This window comes from Melanerpes formicivorus, unplaced genomic scaffold (genome assembly GCF_026170545.1).
Source record: "Melanerpes formicivorus ecotype bairdi unplaced genomic scaffold, bMelFor1.0.p_v2 SCAF_98, whole genome shotgun sequence".
Taxonomy (NCBI): Eukaryota; Metazoa; Chordata; class Aves; order Piciformes; family Picidae; genus Melanerpes; species Melanerpes formicivorus.
In genome coordinates, this window is record NW_027142450.1 from 986,967 (window position 1) to 1,012,409 (window position 25,443).

At 40.3% G+C, this 25,443-nt stretch overlaps 2 protein-coding genes across 2 annotated transcripts in view; one reads left to right on the plus strand and one right to left on the minus strand.

The window, feature by feature from the left end:
• WDFY4 (WDFY family member 4) overlaps positions 1-6,515 on the minus strand; it is a 124,868-nt gene extending 118,353 nt beyond the window's left edge. Inside the window, exons 1-3 of the mRNA XM_068166163.1 lie at positions 6,432-6,515; positions 2,656-2,929; positions 173-287 (exon numbers count right to left, since the gene is read on the minus strand). Of these exons, the coding sequence (XP_068022264.1) occupies positions 173-287; positions 2,656-2,916 (376 nt within the window). The 5' untranslated portion in view covers positions 2,917-2,929; positions 6,432-6,515. The remainder of the gene's footprint in view (positions 1-172; positions 288-2,655; positions 2,930-6,431) is intronic.
• Positions 6,516-23,619: 17,104 nt separating this feature from the next.
• ARHGAP22 (Rho GTPase activating protein 22) overlaps positions 23,620-25,443 on the plus strand; it is a 136,085-nt gene continuing 134,261 nt past the window's right edge. Inside the window, exon 1 of the mRNA XM_068166214.1 lies at positions 23,620-23,793. Within this exon, the coding sequence (XP_068022315.1) occupies positions 23,760-23,793 (34 nt within the window). The 5' untranslated portion in view covers positions 23,620-23,759. The remainder of the gene's footprint in view (positions 23,794-25,443) is intronic.

Here is a 25,443-nt window from a genome sequence, read left to right on the forward strand (position 1 = left end):
TCAGTGCAATCATCCAAAATCAGCACTAGCTTACACCTGCTTAAAGATCTGGCTTGCTACACCTAGCATTTTCCTGTTCCCCCTTTATTTCCCTCACAGTAAGCAGAGGACTGATGAAGACAGTATATTCCTAGAGGAAGTGGATCCAGTGGACATGGTATGAGATCATTACCTGCAGGTTTACCATTGAGGTTCCTCTTAATTTCTTTTGTCAGAAGCTTGGAAACCTCGCTGGCTAACAGCTGAAGGTTGGGGAATACAATTACTCCAGGAGACTGTTCCCAGGTCTGAAATCCAAGAGTGTCCATTTAGTTTTTCTGATACAGAATGTCTTTGGCAGATTGAGAAGTACCAATACATATAAATAAACATAAATAAAGGTGACATATCCCTGCATAATCCCTCCCCAGTCACTGTAACAGTATTTGCCAGACAGGCAGGAGCCTGACACCACAGAGATGCCAGTCTGGAACTACCTTTTTGAATCATGTGATGCACCTACTAGAGGTCATTTACATTATTTTCTCCATTGAATGCATATCCTTCTCCAAAAACCAGTCTCCCCTAAAGCAAAGTTAATCATGAACAAAACATGAGGTTTTAAAAGAAAAAATAAAAATAAATACTGTATTTTCTCAGTTCAGCAAGTCATTGTAGTCTCAGCTACTTAGACTGAAATGGGGCTGGAAGTGCTGCTCTCATGGAGAATTTGCATCAAACCTGTTAAAAAGAAACCATGATAATACAAGACTACTGCTCCCAGATAGCAGAATACCGGCTAAGATTTACCTGAAATTGAACTATTCCTTTCAAGTCAGTAAATATACAAAAATCACAGAATGAGCAAACAAGAAAGATGCTTCAAGTATTTGTGTATTTTGTTCTTTGGGGTTGTTCAGATTTTCTTGGTTTTAATACATTAACAAAGTTTTTGACTTTCAATGTTAGTCAATTTTGGCAGAAAAACATGACTCATAAAATCAGCATAGTGCAGCAATCAAAGGTTCATAGCAATGCTACTATTGTGTAAATAATTAGCTCATCCATCTTGCTACAGACCAGGTCATTAATGTTCTGATTTGATTTTTATAGACGATCTTCTTGTGGGTCAGACATCAACTTCTACAATATGCTCTCCTTTAAGAACAGACCTAATTGGTACCATATTAATCTTTAGCCTACAAAAGACCTGCGTCTGGAAAAATATCTAATCCAGGATATCTGCCTTCAGAAGAAACTCAGATAATTTGGTATCAATGTAATCCGCTTTTTTTCTTCCTCTTAAGTCTGTTTCTACATGTTCAATTCTACCACAAGTTCCTTGTGTCTGCTGTAACCATCTGTCCCTTCTATTTCATGCTAGCTCAAAAGTCAGCCCTGTAATAGAACATTCTGATACTTTCTGAAGCACCGAGAGGGAATATACAGAGGGCACATTAAAATTGCTCCAGACTAGGCCTGAATCACAAGCAGATGGCTAACATTTTCCTCCTACATCTTCTCCTTCTACATTAAGGAGTATCAGTGAGTAATGAGCCCCCACACCCCAGGTGGCTCCTGGTTTGTGCCCCCTCTCTCCAGCCACCTGAGTAAGAGACAAAACAGTCTATGGCAGAAAGACAGAGATACACTGGCATTTACATGATCAAACAAGGAAAGGAAGAACAAGAGATTAAAATTCTCCAAGAAGGGAAAGGAATTATGCAGAGTCCTCTGTTAAACAGGAGGAAGTGAGATAGTTTCTGTAAGAACTTCATAACACATACAACTCAAATGGAGACACATTTCACCAAGCCAGCCCATGGGCTTCACATAACGCAGAAGGCTGGTGCATGAAGGAAATAAAAGTCATATGCAGAAGGGCATAATGACTCAAAGTTGAAGGGCCAAATCCTTCACAGTGTACTCCTAAATCAATGATGCAAGGACAAAATGATCTAGCCACTCATCAGAGTTTAAACACCTATGAAGCTTTGCAAAGCTCTGCAAAGCTCCACTGAGACATCTAAGAAAATTGAAGGTAAAGAATCTCTCTCTTAGAGCACAAAATGAAGTGTTAAGCTAATGAGAAAATCGCATCCTTATTTCAAATACATTCTGTAGCCAAAATAGCCTTTAGGAATTTGAAGCCCCTCTTTGCAAGCATTACTGAAATTCAGGAAATAATTTTTGTCAACCCTAAAGCATGTGAAGTTCAGAAAAGGGAAAAGGGAAAAACATGATGTCTAAGTATATGCACAACGTTGCCAATACCTTAGTAATACTCAGCTTGCCTCCTGGTACCTTGACCCCTGGTACTAATGTTTATTTCTCATGTGACCTGATAAATAAGCTATCTCCTGCTTTTCTGACCAAGTTTTAATTTCTAAGGTGCCTAGATTTTATAGCTTTCATCACCTTTGTTCAGTAACAACAACTTCTTCACTTTGAAAGTTCATTCTAAAAGTTCACTCATTTTCTCACTCCAAAGAAATGACCTTCACATGGAAGGCATTCTTGCTATTCATATTAATGACCAGCAAATCCAAAATTGTTCTGTATAACCTCATCTCGCCAAGTCTTGCTTACTTCATGTTCATTATATTGTGAATAGAGCAACAGAAACCTGAATTTACATCTATGGCATCTACACCAAAGTCAATAGCAAGAGCAAACCTTTAAGAAGAGGGGGAGAAAGTCCATCAGCTTTCTCTGTTGCTCCTCTGGGATGAGAAATGGAGCCATCTGCTCATACTCTACAAACTGTCTGCCTAGAGTATCCCATTGGAGGTTATGGCTCAGGGGTAGATTGTCCTTGCTGTGTGCAGGCTGTCCCAGAACTTCTGCTTTGTGTCCATCATCAGGGTTTTGCTCTTGCTGTGTTGCTTTGCCAGGTGAATCTTTCAGCTGCCACGTGAGTTCAGCTTCTTTGTCCATTCTGAAATGAGACCTGAAGTTAAAGATACTCTGTCATTTACAGTTTGAATCATCTCTTACCAGTCAACTGTTCCATGAAACTAGGCACTGAAAGTATTATCTCCTGGAGCTGGAGAGTTTAGCAGTATGGAAATGCTGGCAGCCACTGACTTTCTTCCACTTATGATGGCAAAGCACTTTGCAATCACATGAACAAACTCTCTCCCAGGAAACATGTATGCATGTGCTACACAATTCAGCCGGGCTTTATCAGGATAAACTAGTAAACCATAAAGGAAATCTGGATTCTAGACCCAGCTTTGCCCCTGGAACTCTACTTCAGCCACAACTATCGTAAACCAGCTCATTATTACCATCATCATATCTGCAACAGAAGAGCATGATCCAAGAGCCAGGTTTCATTGAGTTGAAATAAGCATTCTCCACCTAGTCTGGGGCTGAAGCACTGGCTGGAATAGGAGCTGTGTGAAAAAAAACCTGAGATTCCCCCACGTGTATGTTGGCCAAAGAAGGCAACAACATTCTCTACTGCAGATGTACAGCTCTGTACAAGAGATAGATATTTCCCCTACAACATGACCTGTTTGATCCTGTATACCAAAATTTATGTGCCTCAATGAAGTAGCAAGGGGCTTCTAGCAGCCTCATTTCCATCAAACTGAACTTACAATGGGTCAATTTTGTTCTACAGGTAGAGGAATTCTTCTGACACTATCATCTCAACCCCAAATCCTCTCATGTACTTTACAGCCTTACTTTCATTGATAGTCTTCTGGGAGGTCACTGACACAGCCTTGAGTACTCAGCAACTCTCATCCTTTGTCATAGCCTTCTGTGATCTCACCCTGCTACCACAGCTTACACAGGGGTAATGCTTACATCAAAGGAAACCAGGCTTCTCCTGTTCCCATCAAATACAGGCATAAGCTTATTTGTGTATACAAGATCATCTGACTGCTTAAAGTATAACATAAATTAACAATGTGGCCACACAGCCCCCTCAAAGAAAAGCACCAAAGTAATTCCACTTCTAGGAAAAAAAAAGTTCCTTCTGTACACTGTCTTTTTGATGCTGTTCTGTCTTGTAAAAAAAATGTCAAAAAGCAAATGTAACTCAAAAACGGAGTCCAATCTGCACTACCAATACATACATACCTTTGATTATTTTTTTTTTTAATGTGCTTTTATTTTTTAAGATTATTATGAGCCTGGTTTAAAAATTATGAGATAACACTAATACTAGAATCTGGGATTCTTTTCCTTTGCCATCCATCAGTTATGCAGCTTGCGTACTGCTTGAATCCTCCCCACCCCAATCCAGATGAAACATTTTCACTTCCACACTCACACAGCAGCTCCCTACTGTAGAGATGAAGAGGGTGAAATTATCTTGTCACCGTGCACCATGTCACAAGCTGATAGTTCCAGAAGACATCTGTGCTTGGATGTAAATGTTGATCCTTTACCACAGCAAAGAACAGCTTATGCTATCACAGCCCATAATCTGTCTTTCACTAGGAGATGCAGGGCTATGAAATTTTGATGTCTCCAAGGATGTCAATCTGAAACTTCCTACATCAACATTTTGTGTTTGTTTTTTTTTTCCCCTTAATTATCTGCATTAAGACAAGACAGTCCTTTGGGCAGAAAAAGTGTTATGACTCCATGCACAAAGTAAACAGGAAGGCTCTGTTCTCATGACTGTGTGGGAGTTACATTTGTCATATGCTATACTTAATGCTGGTATGGGATTTCAGCCCACTTGAGTCACCGTGAAGCTGTGCAGTGACTGTGAAGCTAAGAAAGTCTGGGTACAGTTCTAGCAGCTTCAGTGAGCATAGTTCAGAGCTGTTTTTCCAAGGAGACCATTCTCTTTCTGAGGGGAATCTCTCACCTTGGAAGCTACTCTGTTGAATATAGAATAGAATTAGAATAGAATTAACCAGGTTGGAAAAGACCTTTGAGATCTTCAAGTCCAAGCAATCATCCAACACTATCTAATCAACTAAACCATGACACCAAGCACCCCATCCAGTCTCTTCCTAAACACCTCCAGTGATGGTGACTCCACCACCCCCCTGGGCAGCCCATTCCAACGGCCAATCTCTCTTTCTGTGAAATTGAGCCTAAACCAATGCACTAACCTTGGTCATTGTACAGAGAAGCCCAAAATCCTTTACAGAGGCATTAAATAGTTGGGAAAACTGAGACATGGAGAGGAGAAAATAAAATTAAAAGCTTACACTGGCCTCAGAAGGTCAGTAACTGAGTCATCAACAGCACTGTTTGAACTGTACTTCACTGAATGGCCTTGTAAGTGTGTTCACCAATTTTCTCTCTTTCTATTCATAATTAACAGGTCTTTCTTTCTGGTGATACAGCTAAGGCAAACTAAGCTGATCACTCAAAAAGTTCTTACTCTATCAATCTATGTAATGAAATAATTCTTCCCCTCTCCATAGATACACACAGACAACTTCTTTAATGAGGACCTAATTGTAACAGACTAGGTAAAACATTTCAGTGTACATGGAAATCTTTATTCTCCAGAAGTGTGTGAAAGCTAAACAAAGATTATAATTTACTTCCTTATTTACTCCAGATGTCTAGATTATTGGAAGAATATTAGACTCACTATCAGTCCTCTAGTATTAGTCTGTTTTCTCCATTTGCACCATCTGCTTTAAATATTCCTTCTCCTAGTAGCCTTCTTTCACATCTACAGATTCTTTTGGACCTTAAATTTTCTATTCCTCTTGGAAGATAATTCTTCTAGACAGGTATTTATTCTTCCATCACAGGGTCCAGCAATGAAATATCTTTTATATTGAGGATAGCATAGATAGTTTTTAAAGGTCTCATATGTTGTCTGTTTTCTGCATCATGGAATTTGTCCTGATCCTCAGCATAACTTAACAGCTTATTCTCAGTTATAAGTTACAAATGTCGCTATGATATAAAAGCCAAAGGCTAAATAATAAAAGTTTTAAAAGACAGTAAAGTGAAATGATATCAAATAAACCTGACACTATTGTTCAGAAATTAGTGTCAGGTAACAGAGAGGAAGTGGAACTTAATCATGGATTTTCCCTTTTGTTCTAAATTAAGCTAATGTGAAATCACCCTGCAGTATGGCTCTGCCATTTCATACTGAGACAACAAAAAGGGAAGAAAGGCCTGAATGAAGCTAGCAGAATAACAGGCAGAATGCTCATACCAAAAGGTTCCTGGTTCAATAAGCATAATTTTTAAATGACTTTTCAATTATATTTATCTGAGATTATCTCCCCCAGCAGTTCAAAGAATGATCCCATGATACAAAATCCCAATTTGTACCAAGATCACGATCTTTGCTTATATATTTAAAGGAATTTGTTATCACAAAAGGGTCTCATGGCAAGATGGTTGACCAAAATGCAATTGAATCTCAGACCAAATGTCAGAATTTTGTCCACTTTTTCAATGGCAAGTATCTGTCTGTCCCTTTTGCTTTCACAGGAAGTCTCTTGACATACCTGGACTCCTAGATTCAGCAGCTCCTGTTGCAGTCAATAACCACAGCCAGAGAAATGAGTATTAGTGCTTCTGTCCATGTAGACATCTTGGTGTACACATCAGCTCTTTAAACTTTTCACTGTGAACCACCTGATTAGCTGCTGCACTCACTTCCTGAAGAAAGCAGAAGTGAAAAGCAAGCGAACCACATGCTCAGAATCCACAGCACTCCCAAAACAAATTATAACAGTTCAGTTTACACACAAACTTGCCAGGCATTGTGTGGTTGTCCTTGGATAAAGAGCAACCAAAAACTTCATCCATACCATATTCACAAAGAGAGAGCAAGAATGGGTGTGGGTTTTTTTCTTCCCTGTTTGGTTGGTTTGGGGTGTTTTGTTTTGTTTTAATTTAAGGTTTACCTAGCAACTACAGGAATACAGCACCACAAAACTCACTCTCTCTGTGCAACCTGTACCCAAAGGACAGACAACAACTGCAGTCTTTCTCAAATGCAGTATCCTTAAAATAAATACATTTGAATGCTGAAGTGGATGTTAAGACTTTGGCCTCTACTAAAATGGTCAAGGCAGCTACTCAGGTAAAGATGCAAACAAGCCCTGTAAACTCACTGCCAATATAAAGCAATCTAGTAATCTAAGCTACAGGGTAGGGAGACTACTTAGCTGTCTAGATGTTTTTTTGTTTGTTTGGTTGGTTGGTTTGTTTTTGGGTTTTTTTGTTAATAACACATCTGAAGGGATTTATAATTGGTCTTTAAGGGGAGGTGGAGTTTAAAGATTTTTATGCAGGAAATACAAGTGTTTCCTAAACTGCTTTTCCCTAAGGATTTTATGGTGACCTTGAGAATTAGTACCATCATAGCTTTGCAGTGACTGAAACCTGAGGGGGTTTTAGCCTCGATGGTTAAAATCATCTCTTTTCTGTTAACATCACTTCACTTGAATGTTTGAAAAATTATTCAAGAGGAAATCTACCTTTCTCTTCCAGCTAAGCTAGGACAGTAGCTGGGATAACGACTCCTGATATTTCCAAATTTAGAAACACCAAATCTTGATGGGATAGTTTGCAATGTTTTGTAGGGTTAAGTAATAGAACAGGACCATGACTGCCTATGCGCTGCGGGGACCTCTCTCAGTGCAATGATATTCTGTCATAGAACAGTCCCAGAGGATTAGTCTCATCTCTTACCTTGGAAATGTATTTATTGAAAGAAAGATCAACAATAAAGATAACAGCAGTCAGGGGTTTTGCTCTTAACTTTACATGTTTTCCTAGGAATTAAGCAGCTTCGTAGTTTTGCTGCAAACAGAAACATACCTTTGATAGAAATATACCCTACTCCAGTCTGTACATAGAGCAGCCTTAAGACTGAGTTTTGGAAAGTATGAGCTAAACTAAATATAATCTACAGGGTGTTTTCCAGGTAGATGCACATTCACACTGTGCTACCCACACCCAGGTCAGCTCCAGTGAATGTCACATTTGGCCACTCAAGTGAGCTCCACTGAGACAAGCACAGGTCTGGCTGAAATCAGTGCCACACTGACATGGCTGTGTAGCCTCTGGACAGCTCTGAGTATAGATCAAAAAAAGTCATCCAGCCTGGAAAATTTTGGGCCAACATATTCACTACTTTTCTAACTTAAGCTATTCACATACTAGCCAATACTTTTGCAGCTGCAATCCAGACAAAACCACAGATATGAGATGAATGGCACAAGCACAGAGGTGCAGAAGGGAATATTAGTAAAAACCCAGAGACGACATAATTGTTTTCCTTTTACTAACTCAGAAACAAGCCTAAATGTGCTCCATTTCCACCCTTTTTTTTGTCAGCCTAAAACCACAATACAGGAGGTCATTTGCAGCAAACACAACCCCCACATCTCCCACCCTCCCCCCAATGTTGTTTAATCAGAGCCACAAGCATTCCCTGTTCAGTGCTGGCCCCCCTCACTAGATATTGTCAAGGCTGAAGTAGCCACACAGTCATTAGTAGATTTTTAATCCACACAGCAGAGGAAGCACCATTTCTCTTTTTCATTTTGCAGTAACTGCTGATGGGGCTGAAAGTCTGGAGTTTCAACACATCCTCTAGCTTAATCTCTGCTTCATTGGAGCAAAACAGCTGTAACCAAATTACCTGGAGCAAAAATAACTCTAGGGGTAAAGAGAAGCTAATTGCTAATGTAGTAATGTAGAAGGTGACAGTGCCACAATACCCGTTTTCACTTTTGGCTTTTTATATTAACGCCCTGCACTGTGCTTCTAGCTACAAAAAGGGAAAGAAAAATACATCTTTTCTTCATCTATTTTCTTCCAGCCTCACAGGAGAGGAAAAAAAAGGCTTGTTGCTCACATACTTGCATTTGTACTACGTGGAAGGCACCAAGTTCAAAGGAACCATTGTCTTGGTTAAAGGTTAAAAGCAGTAATAATCTTCTCGACCAAGTAGCTAGCTCTACCAACACCAGCTAGAAACTGGCATCTTGTAGAGGCAATACTCTCAGATAGATCATCATTCATGGCTCAGTGGAGATGAGATGTACTGTCTGAGCCAGAAATGCAGCAGGTTTCCTGAGGCAAGGGTCTGGAGATAACTACAAGTTGCACCTGTCTCACATCATTAAAATAATTTCCCTTATGTTGATTCTTATTAAACTTCTCTCTTCTTTGCCATTCCAACCTCCACACACAAGTAGAAAATACCTGGTTTATGTCTTTACATTAATGATAACACCCATGGTGAGGTTTCTTATTTGCCAGAACAGCTAGAAGCACAGCACTTCTCCAGCTTGAGGCTAGAGATTAGTTACTGCAGGTTTCTCCAGAAACCCAAGACTCAGTATGTTTCAGTTACATTGGATTGACAAAAGGGGCTAACTGGTTACTCCAAGAGCAAACAGGCCCTCTGGTAATTACTGTGAAGCTGCCATCTCCCAAGGGACTGGATAGTTCATGGCTGCCAAGTGCAAACCCAAATGGGAGGGAGCTTTGCTGAAAAGCCTGTCTTTCTCTCTTCAGCAATTTTCTCTCCTTGTAGAAATAAGAAACAAAATGTAGCTGATTTTGCTGAGACAATACATTTTCCTGCTGCACATTCATTACCTTCAGTCTAGAAAAAAAAAAAAAGAAAAAGCTAGTTAAAAGCCTGCCCCTTTCAACATTGCTGTGTCCAAAAGTTAACTGCAGGTTTTTTTCCCCTCTTTGCCTTTCTTTCTGAAATCCAGCTATCTTCTTTCTTTTTTCTTGATAAAAAGACTGTTGATTAGAAAATGTTCATAGAATAATTTTTCATTTTACTTATCATAATGGGAAGCGGCTGTGTTTCATTTTCCTCTCTGCTTTTCAATGGCAGAACAGAAGCTGACAGAGAAACCACAGAGAAAGGCAATGCAAAAATTAAAACCATCTGCTCAGCCATCATTTGCACTCATCATTTTCCTAAGCAAACCTTGAAATCTGCAATGAAGGAGACATTCAGCTCCTTCAGCAAATCAAAGTGAAAGCAGCAGCCTATGAAGTGAAAAGCCACAGGAGCTTGTGAGCTTGAGCAGCCCTACTCCTCTCCCTCTGGCAGTCATGCAGAGGCAGCCTGGGGTACCAGCAAATGACATCCCACCTCTTTGGCCAGGTCTTCCATAGAAGGCAGAGCCCTAGGGAGATGGGGAGTCAAAGCCAGCTTCTGGTGGTACTCCCAAGCCACTCTGAACTGGACCAGAGCCCTCAAGATGCAGCCTTCCTAATCAAGCCTGCCACCCTTCAGGCAGCACAACCATCTTTGAGGAAAATTAGGCAGCATGTACTGATGCACTGCCACACTATGCAGATTGTAAGATAACACCTGCACAGATAACTAAGCTTCAGCTTTGAATTAAATGAAGCTCATCCTGATGAAGCTATGAAACTGGTACCTGGTACAGATGTACAGCATATCTGTAAGACAGTACATCTCAGCCTGCCAGCACCCCTTGGACCCAAGCGCTCAGTCTGGATCAGGAGATCTAGTCACACCACTGACTACTATGGCACCATGTCTGGTGGGTTGTAAAGAGCCAGGGCAGTTTGCAGCATTGGTATCAAACACTTAATTTGTCTCAGGAAAGGGATCCATTTCCTTCCCCAGGTGGTCTGCATCCCATCTTCTGTGCCTCCCACCATCCAGCCTTCACTTTAGTACTGGTAAGGTTTGATGAGTAGTAGCAGTGCTATGTGATAATGGTAATTTATCACATGAAACTATATTATTTCAAAATATTTCATTGGAAATTGGAACAAATTCCTTTCATCAACAAAAATCTGTTTAAAACAATGTTGTCTGTAACAGAAGTGAAGGCATTCTTGTCTGAAGCTGTCAGACCCAAGCCCAAAATTCTTGATCACATGATTTATTTATTTTTTTCTAGGAAAAAAAAGGTTTCAAATATGGAAGTTCTTCTGGGAAGCTCCTGTTTCAAATAAATGACATCTCTTGGCTTAAAAAATGTTGTGCAGGAAAATTTTTAAGGCAGTCTGAGCACATGACCTCCATACTGGAAGGCATGTTCATCAAATGAGATCAAGGAAGTTGAAAGGCTAATGCAAAATAAACTGGCATACCATGTTGCCTTCTTCCTATACCTCAGATTAACTTTCTACTCCAGGATACAGAGGAACTCACTGGTTTTGCGATCAGCTTAAAAGCTGTCAGATAAAAGGATCAGTTCTGCAGGCATTTTTTTACCAATATTTACAAAACAAAGGTAGACTGTAACACACGAGGCTTATCAGAAGATACCACTCTCAGACACAGCCTTAGAGAAAAATACAAGATATCATTATATAAACACATATTGACTGAGAACTATTTTCTTCGAAGATTGATTCTTCTCATTCTCTCTGCAGAAGAAGCGCCAAATCATCCTCTGCAGATAATACCACTTTCTTAAGACTCAGAAATTGGTCCTGGTTCTTATTTATGCCCTACCGCTCTCTGCAAGGATGTTTGCACAACCTACAATTCTCATCGTCATTTTAGGAGAAATAGGGAGCCTGAAGTTGAGACTAAACAAATTAAGAAAAATCCTTGCAAAACAGCTATGAAAGCAGATGTTTTTCCATCTATGAGGTGTCCTCTGCTAACTACTATTATTTTTCCTTCTGCAGCTCCCAAGTCTATCTACAAACTCCGGCTTCTGTGACCTTGCTCTTCTATAAGCTGCCCTTGCAGAGAGACTCTGCATTTGCCCAGGAAGGCTGCTTTCCCACAGCAATAACTACTCAGGTACTTTCCAAAAGCTGATAAGCATGCTTAACCAGCTGTCACACCCTATTCAGGGATAAGCCTGGCTTTTCTACAAATGTTGCTCTATCTCTCTGAGCTAGTCATGTATCTTCCTCTTTCTTTAATTCCTTATTTAGAGAACTGATACTATGATTGTGTTTGGTTGCTATATTTTGCCCTGTCATACAAAATTCTGGACAAAAGGAAAGGGGACAAACTGATGAAAGCAGTAGTTTGCAATGTGGTATGCGCTGGTTCAAAGAAAATAGTTCTTAAGCTGACTAGCTTCCCTGGGGAGTGTGGTTTCCTTTTCTTCCTAGGAAAGGACTGCTTTTAAGGCATTCAGATGACTCTGTTCTAGACTGGTAAATAATATGAAAAATCTCCTTAATCTCTGCTTAATTTATAGCCAGATTCTATGTCAGTGTTTTCTTTTGTGCCAGGAACTTGGCCTGGGAGGATATACAAAACTGCTGCTTCTGCAAAGAGGTAGTATTACCCTTGAACTTAAACCTTAGTGCTAAACACACAAAAATACTTTGTTAAAGAAGCAGAGTAACAAGAAGCTAGTCATTGGCTGTGTTATCATTTGAGAGCTCAGTACATTCATCAGAATTTGAAATCCTAGCTTTCACATTTGAAGTAGAGGCTGCTGCAACATGGAGTAAAGGAGGAACTGGTGAAAGAATGAAGTAATTACCTTACTCAGAGGCTCACCACAAGAGGGAACTACAACTGACTCCTCAGAGGCCGAGTATAAGACAGTCCCTTTTGCTCTAATACTTTTCTAGGGCTGGACAGCAGTGTCTCAGAGGAGGCAAACCTGCAAATTCCTTCTTCAAGGCTGCATGTTAGGATGCTAGTTTGGACACAGGGTCTCTAAGGCTGTCCCTGCCTAGAAGAATTGCCTCTCTATAAACAAGGAAATGCTAATGGTAGGCTTCATGATGAGTTCTAAGAAAGCTTATTCAGTAATAAGAGTCATTAAGTTGTGTAAAAACCAGACACCAGTCATAAGGTGAAACTTAAATAATTGTTCTGTGTATCAGTACATTGGTCACTACACAATGCACAGAGGCATGTGCAGATGTCTCAAACTTGGAGGAAGCAGAAGTCTACCTTGTAAGAGTTTTGGACCATTCAGAACATGGTCTGCCAGGTGTATCCCCTTCCTGCCAACTGAGTAGCAATAAACATATTAGAATCTCTGTTCATGTCACTGACAGTCACTGGTGGGGGGGGAGGGCAGGGTGGCAGGGAAGAAAAAGCAAAGTCAGTTCAGTGGCTTGTGGTTTATTCTGCACAACTGGAGAAGATCAGAGATGGGATACTTAGTGTAGACATGCCAGGCTTTATCTAAGTTCTTATTCCTTTCCATTTCCATTAAACTTCTAGTTTCTATTTCTATTTAATGTTTTTATTTTTTATTCAAATGAGATTAGAATAAAGATGAAAATTTCAAACAGAGAACATTTCCATTCCTGACAGAGATATTCAGAGCTCTTCCTTACACATGCACCTATTTTGTCTATATAGACCAGAAATACAAAAAGATATCTTATAGCCTTTTAGTGTCTGCTAAAATCCAGATGTTACCTGGCTTACAGGTCTTAGAGGTAACATGGGTAGTCTTAATTCTGAGTACCTTTTGTGTTGGCACCTTCCTCGCCAAAAGTCACCAGGTGGCAGTACGACAGAAGGGCTCTCAAGGTCTGCTGTTACACGAGGCAGCAGAAGTCACAGAGCTGCCTGTATAAAATTTAATTTCATGTTCAGTATTCAGTATTCAGTATTCCTAAGGTTGGAAGGGACCTCAAAGATCATCAAATGTAGCTTACATTTCTTTTCCTCAGTCCACCTTAAATAATGAGAAAGTAAAGCATTGCAGCACTAAAGATAACAACTTACTTTCTTGTTTATTTACCTTCAGCAATTTGAGCATTTATAAGACTACATTTTCATACCCCTGGAATGGTCAAGTTTCAGCTGGGTGCCCAGCAGAGAAGCCACTTGAAAAGCTGCTCTACTTTGACCCTCTCACTCTACAGGCACAGATATAAAGGTGTCAGCATGTAGCAGAGCAGGTAAAAGACTATAAATTACAAATGGATGTTTGGGAGGAAGCAAATCATTTGCAAATTGGATCAGCTTTGACAAAGAAAAAAGAATAATAGGCTTTTTTATCAATATTTTCAAAATTAAACTAGCTGGTGTTTCATTTTGAAAAGGTTTTTTTCACCTAAACATTGAACAACAATATTACTACGGTTAATAATGTGTAACATAAAACAGAATGGAGTGAGATGAATGTTATTTGTGGGCAGTTAATTTTTAGAGAGTTATTTGGCCATTTTTAAACAAATAAGCACACAAAATCCTATTCATACAACATCACTGAATAGTTCCATTTTGCCTCTGTAAAACTACTAATATAGAGCTCTTCAGTACATGTTTGGGATTTTTTTTCTCCAAACTGTAAGTTCCCTACAGGAACAAACTTTGAGAATCTGTTGTGCTAAGGATTTAGAGCCATGGGGATTCTTTGATATTACCAGTTCCTGGTTTTCAAACAAAGTACCTCTATGCAGACTCTTTACAATGCAGATACAATGAATGGATAATCTCCACAGGAGACCATACCTGACACAGATTAATACTGGGAAAAAAAAAGGGTAGTACTTGTAATCTTCCAGGAAACAGATATGCTTGGAAACACAATGCTGACTGCCAAAATCAAACCCACTTTTATTATGATTGTATCTGCTTTATGGAATGCTCATTTTTAAAGACCATGGTCCCTGAATTACTTTTTCCCTCCCTTAGTTTTTAGAAAACAAAAATCCTTTTCACATTTTTCTGCTATGATTTGATCCAAAACTATTCACAGAAACATATTTTCATGTCATGTTTTTCCTTAATAAGTAATATTACCTATATTAAACTCATTTTATTAGACATTTTTCTTCCATACATCTTGCAAAGTTTACCACCAAGGTCAGTATTAATCTCCATTTTGGAGACAGGCTGGGCACAGTGACATTAAGAATTGAAGCGAGATACCCAGGGCCACACAGACTGCCAGCGTCAGAGCTGCAGGTATTACTCCAGTCTCCAAAATCCAAGTCCAAGAATCACTAATAATTAAAATGCTATTTTAATTGCATTATTCTCCCCCTAAAATATATTTGAAACAAAATATTTAGGTCAGTGTTTAAAAAATAGCACATTTGAAATTTTTACCTCTCTTGATTTTTCACCAAGCCTTCTTTTTTTTCCACCTTTGTTTCAATTTGAATGAGATCTGTCTAAATGACTATATTTTTCCCTTAGACAGCAGAAGAAGATATATTCCTGAAGATGCCAGCCTCAGTCCCCAGTGTCTAAAATATGCATGCACTGCTCTTCAGTTCCTAGCACTAAAAGAAAAAAAAAAAATCCATTCTGTGGAGAGAGCATTGAAGTTTTAAATAATGCATTTCTATATCTCCTCTCTGAATCGCGGACCTGATTTCTTCTGGGCTTATAGATGACTGATAGGACAATGATGGACCAGGTTGCTGCATTTTAATGCAGCTGATTCATGAAGTCCTGCAACTGCTGACTAAAAGATACATTACTGCCATTGTTCTCAAAAGTGCAGGGAAGGTGCAGAATTGTAGAGTAAGAGATGAACAAGTGAAAGATCTTAATTTCTCCAGGCTTTCACATCCTACATCCTAGGAGTGTCAGAGAAACTCAGACAAATTTTGTTGGAGATACGAGTGAGAACAGACTGATGTCAACATATAACTGGAGGCATAACTGTGCAGATAATACAATTAGAATCAGAGACCTAGTCTGGACAGCACAGTTGACTGTGGGTTGAAGTTTGAGGCTCTATATTTTGCTTACATAATGCAAAATCCAAACAACATGAACTACTCCAATAAATTCTCATCTAGAAATACTCTGATCCAGTTAGGCATGTATTTTGATGTGAAGCACGTGAGTATTCTCTCAGAGTTTAAGCCTTTAAACGCTCTCACGTATTGGAATAAGGAAATCAAGTTCAGGGAAAAACAGAATTAACTTAATAGAGAATTTCTGAGAGAAGTATCATCCATTTGAAAAAGGTAACTGTGAAGAGAAGACCTTCAGCTGCTATGTCCCTGATTTAACAGCTTTGACTACAGGAGCAACCCCCTTAGATTTATAATGATCTGAAAGTAATGCACAAGGGTTGGAGAGAAAAGTAGCATTTTGTTATACCAATAGATACAGCAGCAGAAAACAGGTTTTTGGACAGATGCACAAATGGTGAACAGATGGGACCTCTGGATGTTACTTAGGCTGGTCTTCTGTTTGGAGTAGAGCTAGCAGTAAAACCAGACTAATCAAGCTATCTTGAAAACCTCTGAAGACTGAGATCTCACCTGCTCCTTGGGTATGTCAGTGCACCACCCTCCCTCTGAACATTATTCTGGCTCCAATCTGAGTTTCTAAATTGCATCTTGGGGGCACTTATTCTTGGTTTAGCATTTGCTACTACCAAGAACTGTTTGGTTTCACAGTCTTTGCATCTAGTTTAACTAATCTGCCAGATTAAGCAAGCCTGTCTCCCTCAACCCTTCTTTGTAGGTGATGTTCCCTAATCCTCAACCATCTGAGCAGCTCTTATTCAGATGTGAAACAGATTTCAAGGCAAGTACAATTTGGGAACAATTTATTTGCATTTACCTTAATTATCTGACTATGAGACACACATTGCAGTGTCATCATCATTCTATTTCTGACTGGTAAATACCTACTAGATCTTTCATGAAGCAGAATCAAATAATTCAAAGTCTCTAATCTGCCCTGGGGTGTCTCAAATAGATCTGATGAGATAAAAAGATTCCTGTCTATCTCATTTAAGAGACTTGTTGTTTATAAGGAATTTTTACATTTGGTACCTAAGTCTTTCACAGAATCTTCATACATTGCCTGCCTCCAATGTATGAAGGTGCACCACAAGACAAAGTTGGAAATCTTTATGAGATTATCCAGAATTATCTAGCCTTTCTTTTGTCACCTCTTCAATTGCACTGCTTAATAACTTCTTGGTAGTCAGAAATCTCTTTCAAGATTTTTCTTCTCAGTACTATAGTGCACAGGCTTGACATGGTCAGAGATCACTGTTTATAGCAAAACTGGAAAGGGCACATCAAAATACCAAGAAAAATATCAAGTCAAGATTTCTTTATCTGCTAAGAATAGCATACAATTCTCAAAGCGCTTTTGCAGGTCACTAATGTAAGATACCTATTCTCCCTACTCACAGGCCACTCTTCTGAAAAAAGTTGAATGATTTTCACATATTTACTGTAGAAGTATGAGAGACCTTGAAGTTGTATAGGTACACTTTGTGCATGTTCATCACTACAGTGGAAAGAAAAATTAAAACCACCTTTGGCTGCCGGCAATCTCTCTGCTTGATAAGATTTTGACCCACTGAAGTCTCTATGGCAGCCTTCTCTCAAGCCACAGCTACTCTCTGGAGATTCATCCTTACATCGTGAAGTGAAAGGTCAATTACTCCTGACCTGTTTGTGGAGCATGACTAGATGGGAAGGAACAGTAACTGTCTAAAAAAAATATAATGATACTCAGAAATTACCTAGTTTCTGCAAAACATTTAAAATCATTCTTGTTTACATCTCCAGCTTACCTGTCATTCTGTCTTCTCTTAGTAGTTTTGATGTGTTTGGCATATTCACTGGCCCCTCTGGGAAGCATTACTTTGGAGAAGACCAAGATATCATTAGGCTTATGTGTTTTCTTTTTCAGGCAAATCTAAAGAAATTGAACTATTTCCTACCTATTAGCCTTAATAATTCCCAAGCTAATGTTTTTATGGAACTATTATTTTTTCTCAAAATTACCTTTAAGCTTCCAATTGTTTCCAGAGTTGCTCTAGAGTAGCTGTAAGCCTTCTCCATCCTGTATCACCAGCTTACGTAGTACTAGGGAGGCCAACTCAAAATGAGAGCACAGGAGTTATTTCTTCATGGCTGGATTATTTCTTGCTGCATCTCCAAAGACTGCTAGCAAAAATGCTGGTTACTGGCAGCTGAAAGACCAGTGACCCTTTTTAACCTGGAAAATCATGCGTCATCATTGATATCTTTGAACTGGTGATCACTTAGCCTGTAAGCAAGGGTCATCTCAAACTAAAATTCCTTCTGGTCATTAGATACTTGAAAACTTGTCAATTTATGGCAAATTTTCTTCAGCAGAATTCCCACTGGTTGTGTATACATAGTTATTCTAGTTTGCCATACAGAGACAATGCTGCTGCACTTACTGATCTCAAAATGCACGCTGAAGTCTTTCTTCTTTGGACCCTTTTCCATCAATTCCATTTTATACCATATGAGAAAAGATCATAACAAAAGTTGCAATATACATAAGCTGGATCTGATTTCAGTGGTGCCAAAGTCCAAGGTGATTAGATCTTGGGCTTTGGTCCAGACACATCTTGCTCATGAGCAAAGAAAATATATCAATCAGCTAGTTGCAACAAGTCCTTGGCCTGCATATAGAAGCAGAAGATGAGGAGGAGGTAAAAAGGATATGCTGTGTAATAATTGGTAGGTGACAGCATGCTGTGTGTGCAGCCTGCGGAAACAGAGAGCCATTCAACCCCACGCACACAGATTCAGCAACTTCAGTGGCCCACACACTCTTCCGTCTCAAGCATCCGACATGTTTCATAGCCCCCAGCCATCAGCCTTGGCGCCAACACATGAATCATATCTTCTGTGAGTGTCCCTGCTGTAGTAACTTACTATCATTATCATCTTGCATTTGGATAGCATTTGCCAATCCCTGTTCTCAAAACACTGCATGGAGGTGGATGGGAGCTGAGACTGAGTATCTTGCTTGTAGCCCTGGGAAATCAGTCGGCATTAAGGCTGGAGGCCATGCCTCCCCCGGCTCCTTAAGTTTTCTAATCCCTAGTCCACACCACTTTTCCTTTATTATATATGCTTAGCAATCGGTGGTGATATACAGCAAACAGTTGGGATATACAAAAGAGTTTTTCCACATCCCAAAGAGGCAGCAGATAATTCATGAGCACATTTATTTTTTGAGTCACATAAGTGCTAATAGTACTTCTGTAGCACGTGGTTAGTCAGCTGATTTCTATTTTCTAGCCTTTTAGATAGTCTGTGCTCTTTGACAGGCTGCCATTATGGATTTGGACAAGCTGAGATATAGCTGTGAGATGTAACTGTGAGAACAGTGGTTTCCAACAACTGATCCACACCTCGATACTGGTATCTCAAGCCACTAGGAATTCCTCTCTTGCTTCAGATCAGCTAGCTATAAAAGCAATATTGTCTACAGTCCAGCAGCTTCCTGAGTTTCTTTGAGAAGAGTATTTATTAGGCTGCCTTTAACTTAACTCTGGAATAGGATGACCAGTAATGGTCATCTACTCCCCAAAGGAAACAGAGGAACAGTACAGCAGAATAGAGCATAGTCCCCACAGTACCTGAGTGAGGTAAGAAGGAAACAGAAGTGATAGGTTCAATTAGAAGTCCAGATCAAAAAACCATATTCATAATGATGAAGCATGCATAGAATCAAGTCAAAACCCACCCACAACTCATAATCAGAATTAGTTTGGATGAAGGTTACCAGCATCACACACAATCCAGCAATTGCTAGGTAGACCCACAACAAACAAGCAGACACAAGAGAAAAGTGAGGAAACAGCCTTTTGTTATGGATTGTGTTGAATCTGCTGCTGATATTCAATATCATGCTGCTGTCATGCCAGCTTCAAAATGAAAATGATGGCTGGAGCAAAGTATCATGAAGCTTGAAGTTCAGATTGGAACATTAAAGGCTTCCAGTTCTGGTTGCTGCTTTCAGTTTCCAGAGAGGTGTTGGTGTTTTATGCTGGGTGGCCTATGGGTCAGGGGATGTGGGGAGATTACTGCATTCTGCTGCTGCTGCTTCTGTGTTTTGCTGTGCCATTCTGCAAATAGGCTTAAATAATTGTGCATTGTATTATCTCATTTCCTGTGAAGCCCTTTATCTCAACCCAGAGTTTGGGTTGTTTTGTGTTACTTTCCCTCACTTCTGTGTTGGGGGAGTCAGGCTTGTGAGAGCAGGCTGTGTTAACCCAGGACACCTGTATAGCACAATCCATACATATACATTAGTAGATCTAGAGACCAATATTCCTACAAGATAGCTCAGGCTAGTAGTGAAGCTCTAAGCCTGGCCTTAGATCGAGCTCCTGGGCCTATGGGCTGAAGGTGTGGGTAGTGACCAAATGAGGCTGATTAAGGCTGTGAAGTCTATTAATGCTCTTCAGGACCACAATATAGGTTTCTGTAGTCTTTGTAAGAGTATGCCTAAGTACAAGAATAATTCTACTTCTTGCTGTCACTCCATTGCAACTCATTTTTCATCTCTGCGCAAGAACTTTCATGGTATCATAAGCCTGTCCTTCAGTAGAAAGGGTGTTCTGAAGGTGAGAGAAGCACACTGGTGTCACACTACTGTATCTCTACTTTTCTCAGCTCATCACCTCTGTACTTACTAGATTTTGTTTAACAAAGACGTATGGGCCTAATATATCCCTGATGGGCCAGGGCTAACCTAGCATCCCTTTTATTCTGCTGTGTGACTGCATATTCAAGGAGAGACATGCTGTACATACAAGGAAAGAAAAACTTCCACAGATTATTTCATCATTCTTCACATTTTTACAATCCTTCTTTTAAGCAAAATTACTTCACTGAAATAATTGTCTCTGGACATATTGCCAGATGAACTTCAGTATATTTAAATCATGTACTCTTCAGATTGTAATTACTGTCCTTCACAAGAATTAAAGTTGCCAATACCAATGCCAGTTGGAAACACATAAATTGCACAAAACCTGATGCAGGGCAAATAAGCTAAACCTGTCTTTACTCAACCTTTTTGTCCCTTTTGCATCACCAAAGCTCTGTCACCTTTTACACAGGGGATTTTTACATAGATGAGTATATGTTCAAAATGCTTCTTGACAGGTATGTGTCTTGAAGTGGCATCTGGCAGTGGTGGGGACAGATGCAGGGACAGATGCAGGCGAAGAGCTGATTTGGGATACAGATAAAGTGAATTCTTATCCCTGCTCTATGGGCAGGACCCCTGTGAGATGTAGTTCTGAGGGACTGGTCCAGGTGAGGAACACACAGCCTGAGAAACTAGCCATGGGATGAAAAGGGGCTGTGAAACCTGCAGGAGATTTAAAGTAAATACAAACCATTGAGATATTTTGGCCTATTGTGTTGAAGGAGTTGAGCATACAACCTCAGGGATTAAACATGCCTGTGGGATCTGCTCACTTCTAGACATGTGCTAGGCTATCTTTCCATTGGATTTATTCTCAGTGCTTTTTTCAGGAAGTATTTATTTAAATTGTCAGAGCAATGCACTGCAGCCAGTGTGGAACCACTTTTTGGAAGTGATTTTTTGTTGTTGTTTTGTTTCTTTTTTTCCTCTCAGATGACATTTTTTGCTACCTTTTTTTTACCCTCTGGTAAATATTTATTTGCCCTAAAGAATTAATCTGAGAAATCTCTGAATTTATTGTGTTTAAGTTGAAGAAAAAAAAATAAAAAAGAAAAATATTAATTTCCAACTTAAAAATAAGAAATATATTAATTTATGTTTCTGTTTTGAAAAGTGCTTTAGAAGGGCTGACGCTGTTCAAGTCAAAACAAAACATTTCAAACAGGATCAAACAGAATCTTTCTGTTTACAATGAGTATTATTTTAATTTAACAAAAAACCCTTCAAAGTTAGTATTTAGTGTTGACCTTGGCTGTTATTCATCTAAACATTTTCATTTTACCCATGAACATGATAATCATTTATGTAAGTCCTTTTATAATGTCATTCCTCAGAGGGAAAATCAAACTTTCATGGGAAGTGGCTTAGCAGGATGAAGTGTCCCATGTTTCCCAGAGGTTAAAAGCTCGGCTAACTTAATTCCTTGTCATGTTTTATTGTACATACCTTTTGGCTTTCTGCTCCAACTGCAAAAATGATATCTAAACAGCAGCAAAGTAGACAAGAAATGCTAAAAATATGGAGAGAGGAAAAGTTCTGTTAAATAGTTTGTAAGAATGACTTCCTGATTCAGTGATTGGGGTTCAACAGAAAGGGACAAGCGTAACTTCCCTCTCCTGATGCTTTTGTTGGTTATCCACAGCACCTGGATACTTGCTAAGCTTGATGACCAAGGGATCACCACTTAGGTGGCAACAGTTCAGATTCCACTTCAAGCTTCACTTGCATGTAAGTTTGAGATCATTACAATGAACTCAAAGATTTGCCATCACTTCTAAGATGCTGGTTCCACCTACAGCTAAAACTCCAAAACACGTTAGCCAATGCTGCAGCCTGCACACTGAGAGAAGTCCAGCCTCTGTTAAAAACCCAGAGGATCTCTTTCTCTATTGGAGGTATGACTCGATGGCTGTTGTGGTTTTAGGCTATGCCTTTAAAATTTAGTTATGGATTTTGAGCAGAAAAGTATTTGGTGTTAAAAGAAAAGCAAAAGATTATTCTAAGCAAATTCATTGGGTAAATATCTGGAATAAGATGAGCTGTGCCATAACAATTCATCCTTTTTCTCTTCTCTTCTGATCTCTGGCTGTTTTGCTTCACTCAGGAGAGATAACCTGCTTATTGGCTGGCTTTGGCTAAGTCCAACTTCTCTGCTACTCTCTCTTTCCTTTTGTACAGGGGGGTAGTAGAGGCGTGGAGGGAGAAGCAGGGAGCTTTCCCTGATCTCTTGACCAGGCGGCATTTCATGTTGTTTGCTAACTGTAAATATCTGTATAGTATTGTAAATACTGTATATTTTGTACCTATTCATTGCATTCCATTGTAGAGTGTAGTTTTTGGTTGTAAATATAATTTCATTTGTTTCTACCTGAGTTGGTCTGGCAAAAGTTAATGCTGGGGGAATCTCACCACAATGGCCAGTCCAGTACTCAAGATATGATGTATCTTCTTTGCAGAGGTGGAAGCTGCCAATCTCAGATGATTTTTTTTGTCAATGCAATTCAGCAATATAAATCTGCAGAGCAATACTGCTCCACAAGCATATTGCAGGGGAAATACTTACCCCCTTTTCTGCACTGCAGATGGGGATGGTGAGAAAGAAGGTTTTGCTAAAGCAGCCCAGGGGCAGAATGTGTCAGTTACTCAGACTGGATTTACACTCAAGTATCTATAGCTTTTAGATACTATCTGAGAGTATCTAACTAACTATTTCATCAAATATTTGTCCTTCCTCCCTCCAATACCATCTGCAAGCTTTGACTCCTGCCCAACCCCATCCCCCAGGGAGGTGTGAAAGAGAGCTTATCAAGGAATACAAATGAAAGTGATGGGATACTAAAATGGAGTGATGGCATTCCCCTGTGCCCATCCCGTCAGGCTGTCAGTGTAGGCAAGAGATATTTTTCTTTCTTGCAGAGAGTGGCTCCTGGCCTGCACCGGAATTCCTCCCCGGGAGGGATGCAATGTTTCAGCAGGCAGCACAGCACGACGCTGCTCGCTGGACCAGCTTCTCGGAGTGTGCGTTGTGCCCTTTTATCCCTCTGGCTCGGTCTTGGAGACATTAAGCTCCTGATCTGACCCTCGTCGAGTCAAAGCGTCTGTTGAGCGCGACCGGAGGAGGATGCGGGGAGAGCGTGGGACCGGAGCTGCGCCCTGGCAGCGGCACATTAATGCTGCCGGTGCGCAGGCAATTACAGGAGACAAGGCTAGCCCTCGTGTCTGCGTGCTAGCGATTTATCGACAGTAATTACCCAGGCACTTAATGCCTAGTTTGGATGAGAATTAATTCCAGGCCGGCTAAATAATGCATTAGGGTTTATGTAGCCTCATGTGAAACGTCGCCCCGAGACAGAGCCGGAGGGAGCAGAGACGCGGCTTTTGAGCGGGGCGCGGCGATGCGCGGGGCGGCGTCCGGGGCCGGGACCGTCCGCTGAAGCTGGCGGCAGCGGGGAGCCCGAGCGAGAGAATGCTGAGCCCCAGGATCAGGCAAGCCAGGAGAGGTGAGTCTGCCTTCCCATGCGCTCGAGCAGGGGAACGTATGCCTGAGCGGGGAAACTTCTGGGCGTTAGCGGAAAGCCTCTGCTCCAGCCCGTGGAATGCCTCCGGAGCTGCGGTGGCCGCTCCATGGCAGAGCAAAGATGCTGTCCCTCTCAGAAGCTGGATGCTGGATGTGGGGACGGTAGTGGGAATGAGTGCTGCTTGCAAAGGTTCGGGGAGAATGAAGTGGAGGAAGAGGGAACCTGTGCATGTCTTCACCAGCGTGGTCTGCAATGTTAGAGCTGAGTAGCGGGGATAGTTAAAAAACTGGACTCTGTCCTGGGACTCGATGGAGCCTTTGCACAGCCGTGGTGGTTGCTAATGCTGTGTGCTGAAAGTCATTTTAGCAGCAAGAGACAGTTATGACAAGTTTACCTGCAGTATCTCGAAGAAACAGTTTGCTTAGCACACTGTCTCTCCGGAGCTGGAAGCAGAAGGTGAGGACATTTGCTTTCCATGATTCCTGGGCAAGACAAAGGAAGGAAGGAAAACCTACCCTGGGCAGCTACTTTGAGCAGTTGTTCAAACCTGCAAGATGTATACAGTGTTTATAAAGTGACCAGCTGGAGCTTGGCACAGCTGGCATCTCCTCTCCAGCTTGCCTAAAGGAGATGCTCTGTCAGGGGATGTATTGTGTGATCTGTTGCAGCACTAGTTTCTCGTTTGACATGGCATTTGTTGAGCATCATTACCATTCACAGTCCAATGACACAATCTCAGAAGGATGTCTTCCAGCCCATTAGAAACAGAGACTAGATTAATGTAATTGAGGAGCTAAAGCAGACACAGCTAGAAGAGTATGTAAAGATTAGGGTTTAGTTCATACATGCTAGCATTATAAAATAGGAAATTGTCACTTTTTCCATTTACTGTGATTCAGATACAGATAATCCCAGATGAGTGCCACTTTGCATCATATATGTAAAAGCAGTATTGGATGCTGGAACAGTCCTTAGAATATCAGCAGCCCATTAAATAGCTGTTAGTATCTTGGAAGGAAGAAGCTTCCTACCATCTGGAGATATCAGGATCAGATATGCATAGCCCCACTCACAGTAGAGTCATATGTATTTATTTTTCATTACAAAATGTTGTAGAAGTTCAGCAAGCCTTTGGTGGGAGCTGTATCTTTGTCATTCCCCTTCTAAAGGGTGTGTAATCTCCTTCCAGTCTTTAGCATACTTGTTATGCAGTGTTCATGTGGGTTATCATAGCTCTGATGAGATAAGTCAAATGATGTGACTAGAATGGTGAAGAAAGTCCAGTATCAGAGAAGGGAGTGCTGGCTTTCAGAACTGCATGTCTACTGCTCTTCCACTTTCTTAATTCATCTGGAAGAGGTTAAACTGCATATTGTTGTCTAGCTATGGAACAGATACTATTCTAGATCTCTGTGGGCTGCTGGTGCTTGGGAGCAAACTGTAATGTACCTTTGTGATTAGATTTCAATTTGTAGCAGTATATGACATTGTCTCTGGTTCATTAACTGTGTAGTGATACATTTGTTTCTGAGTGGATTTAGAACTCATGAAAAGAGCTGGTTTGAAAGCTTTTGAAACTCCAGGAATTTTCCTACTTTTGAAATGCTGTTGCAAAGCATTGGTAAGCTCTTA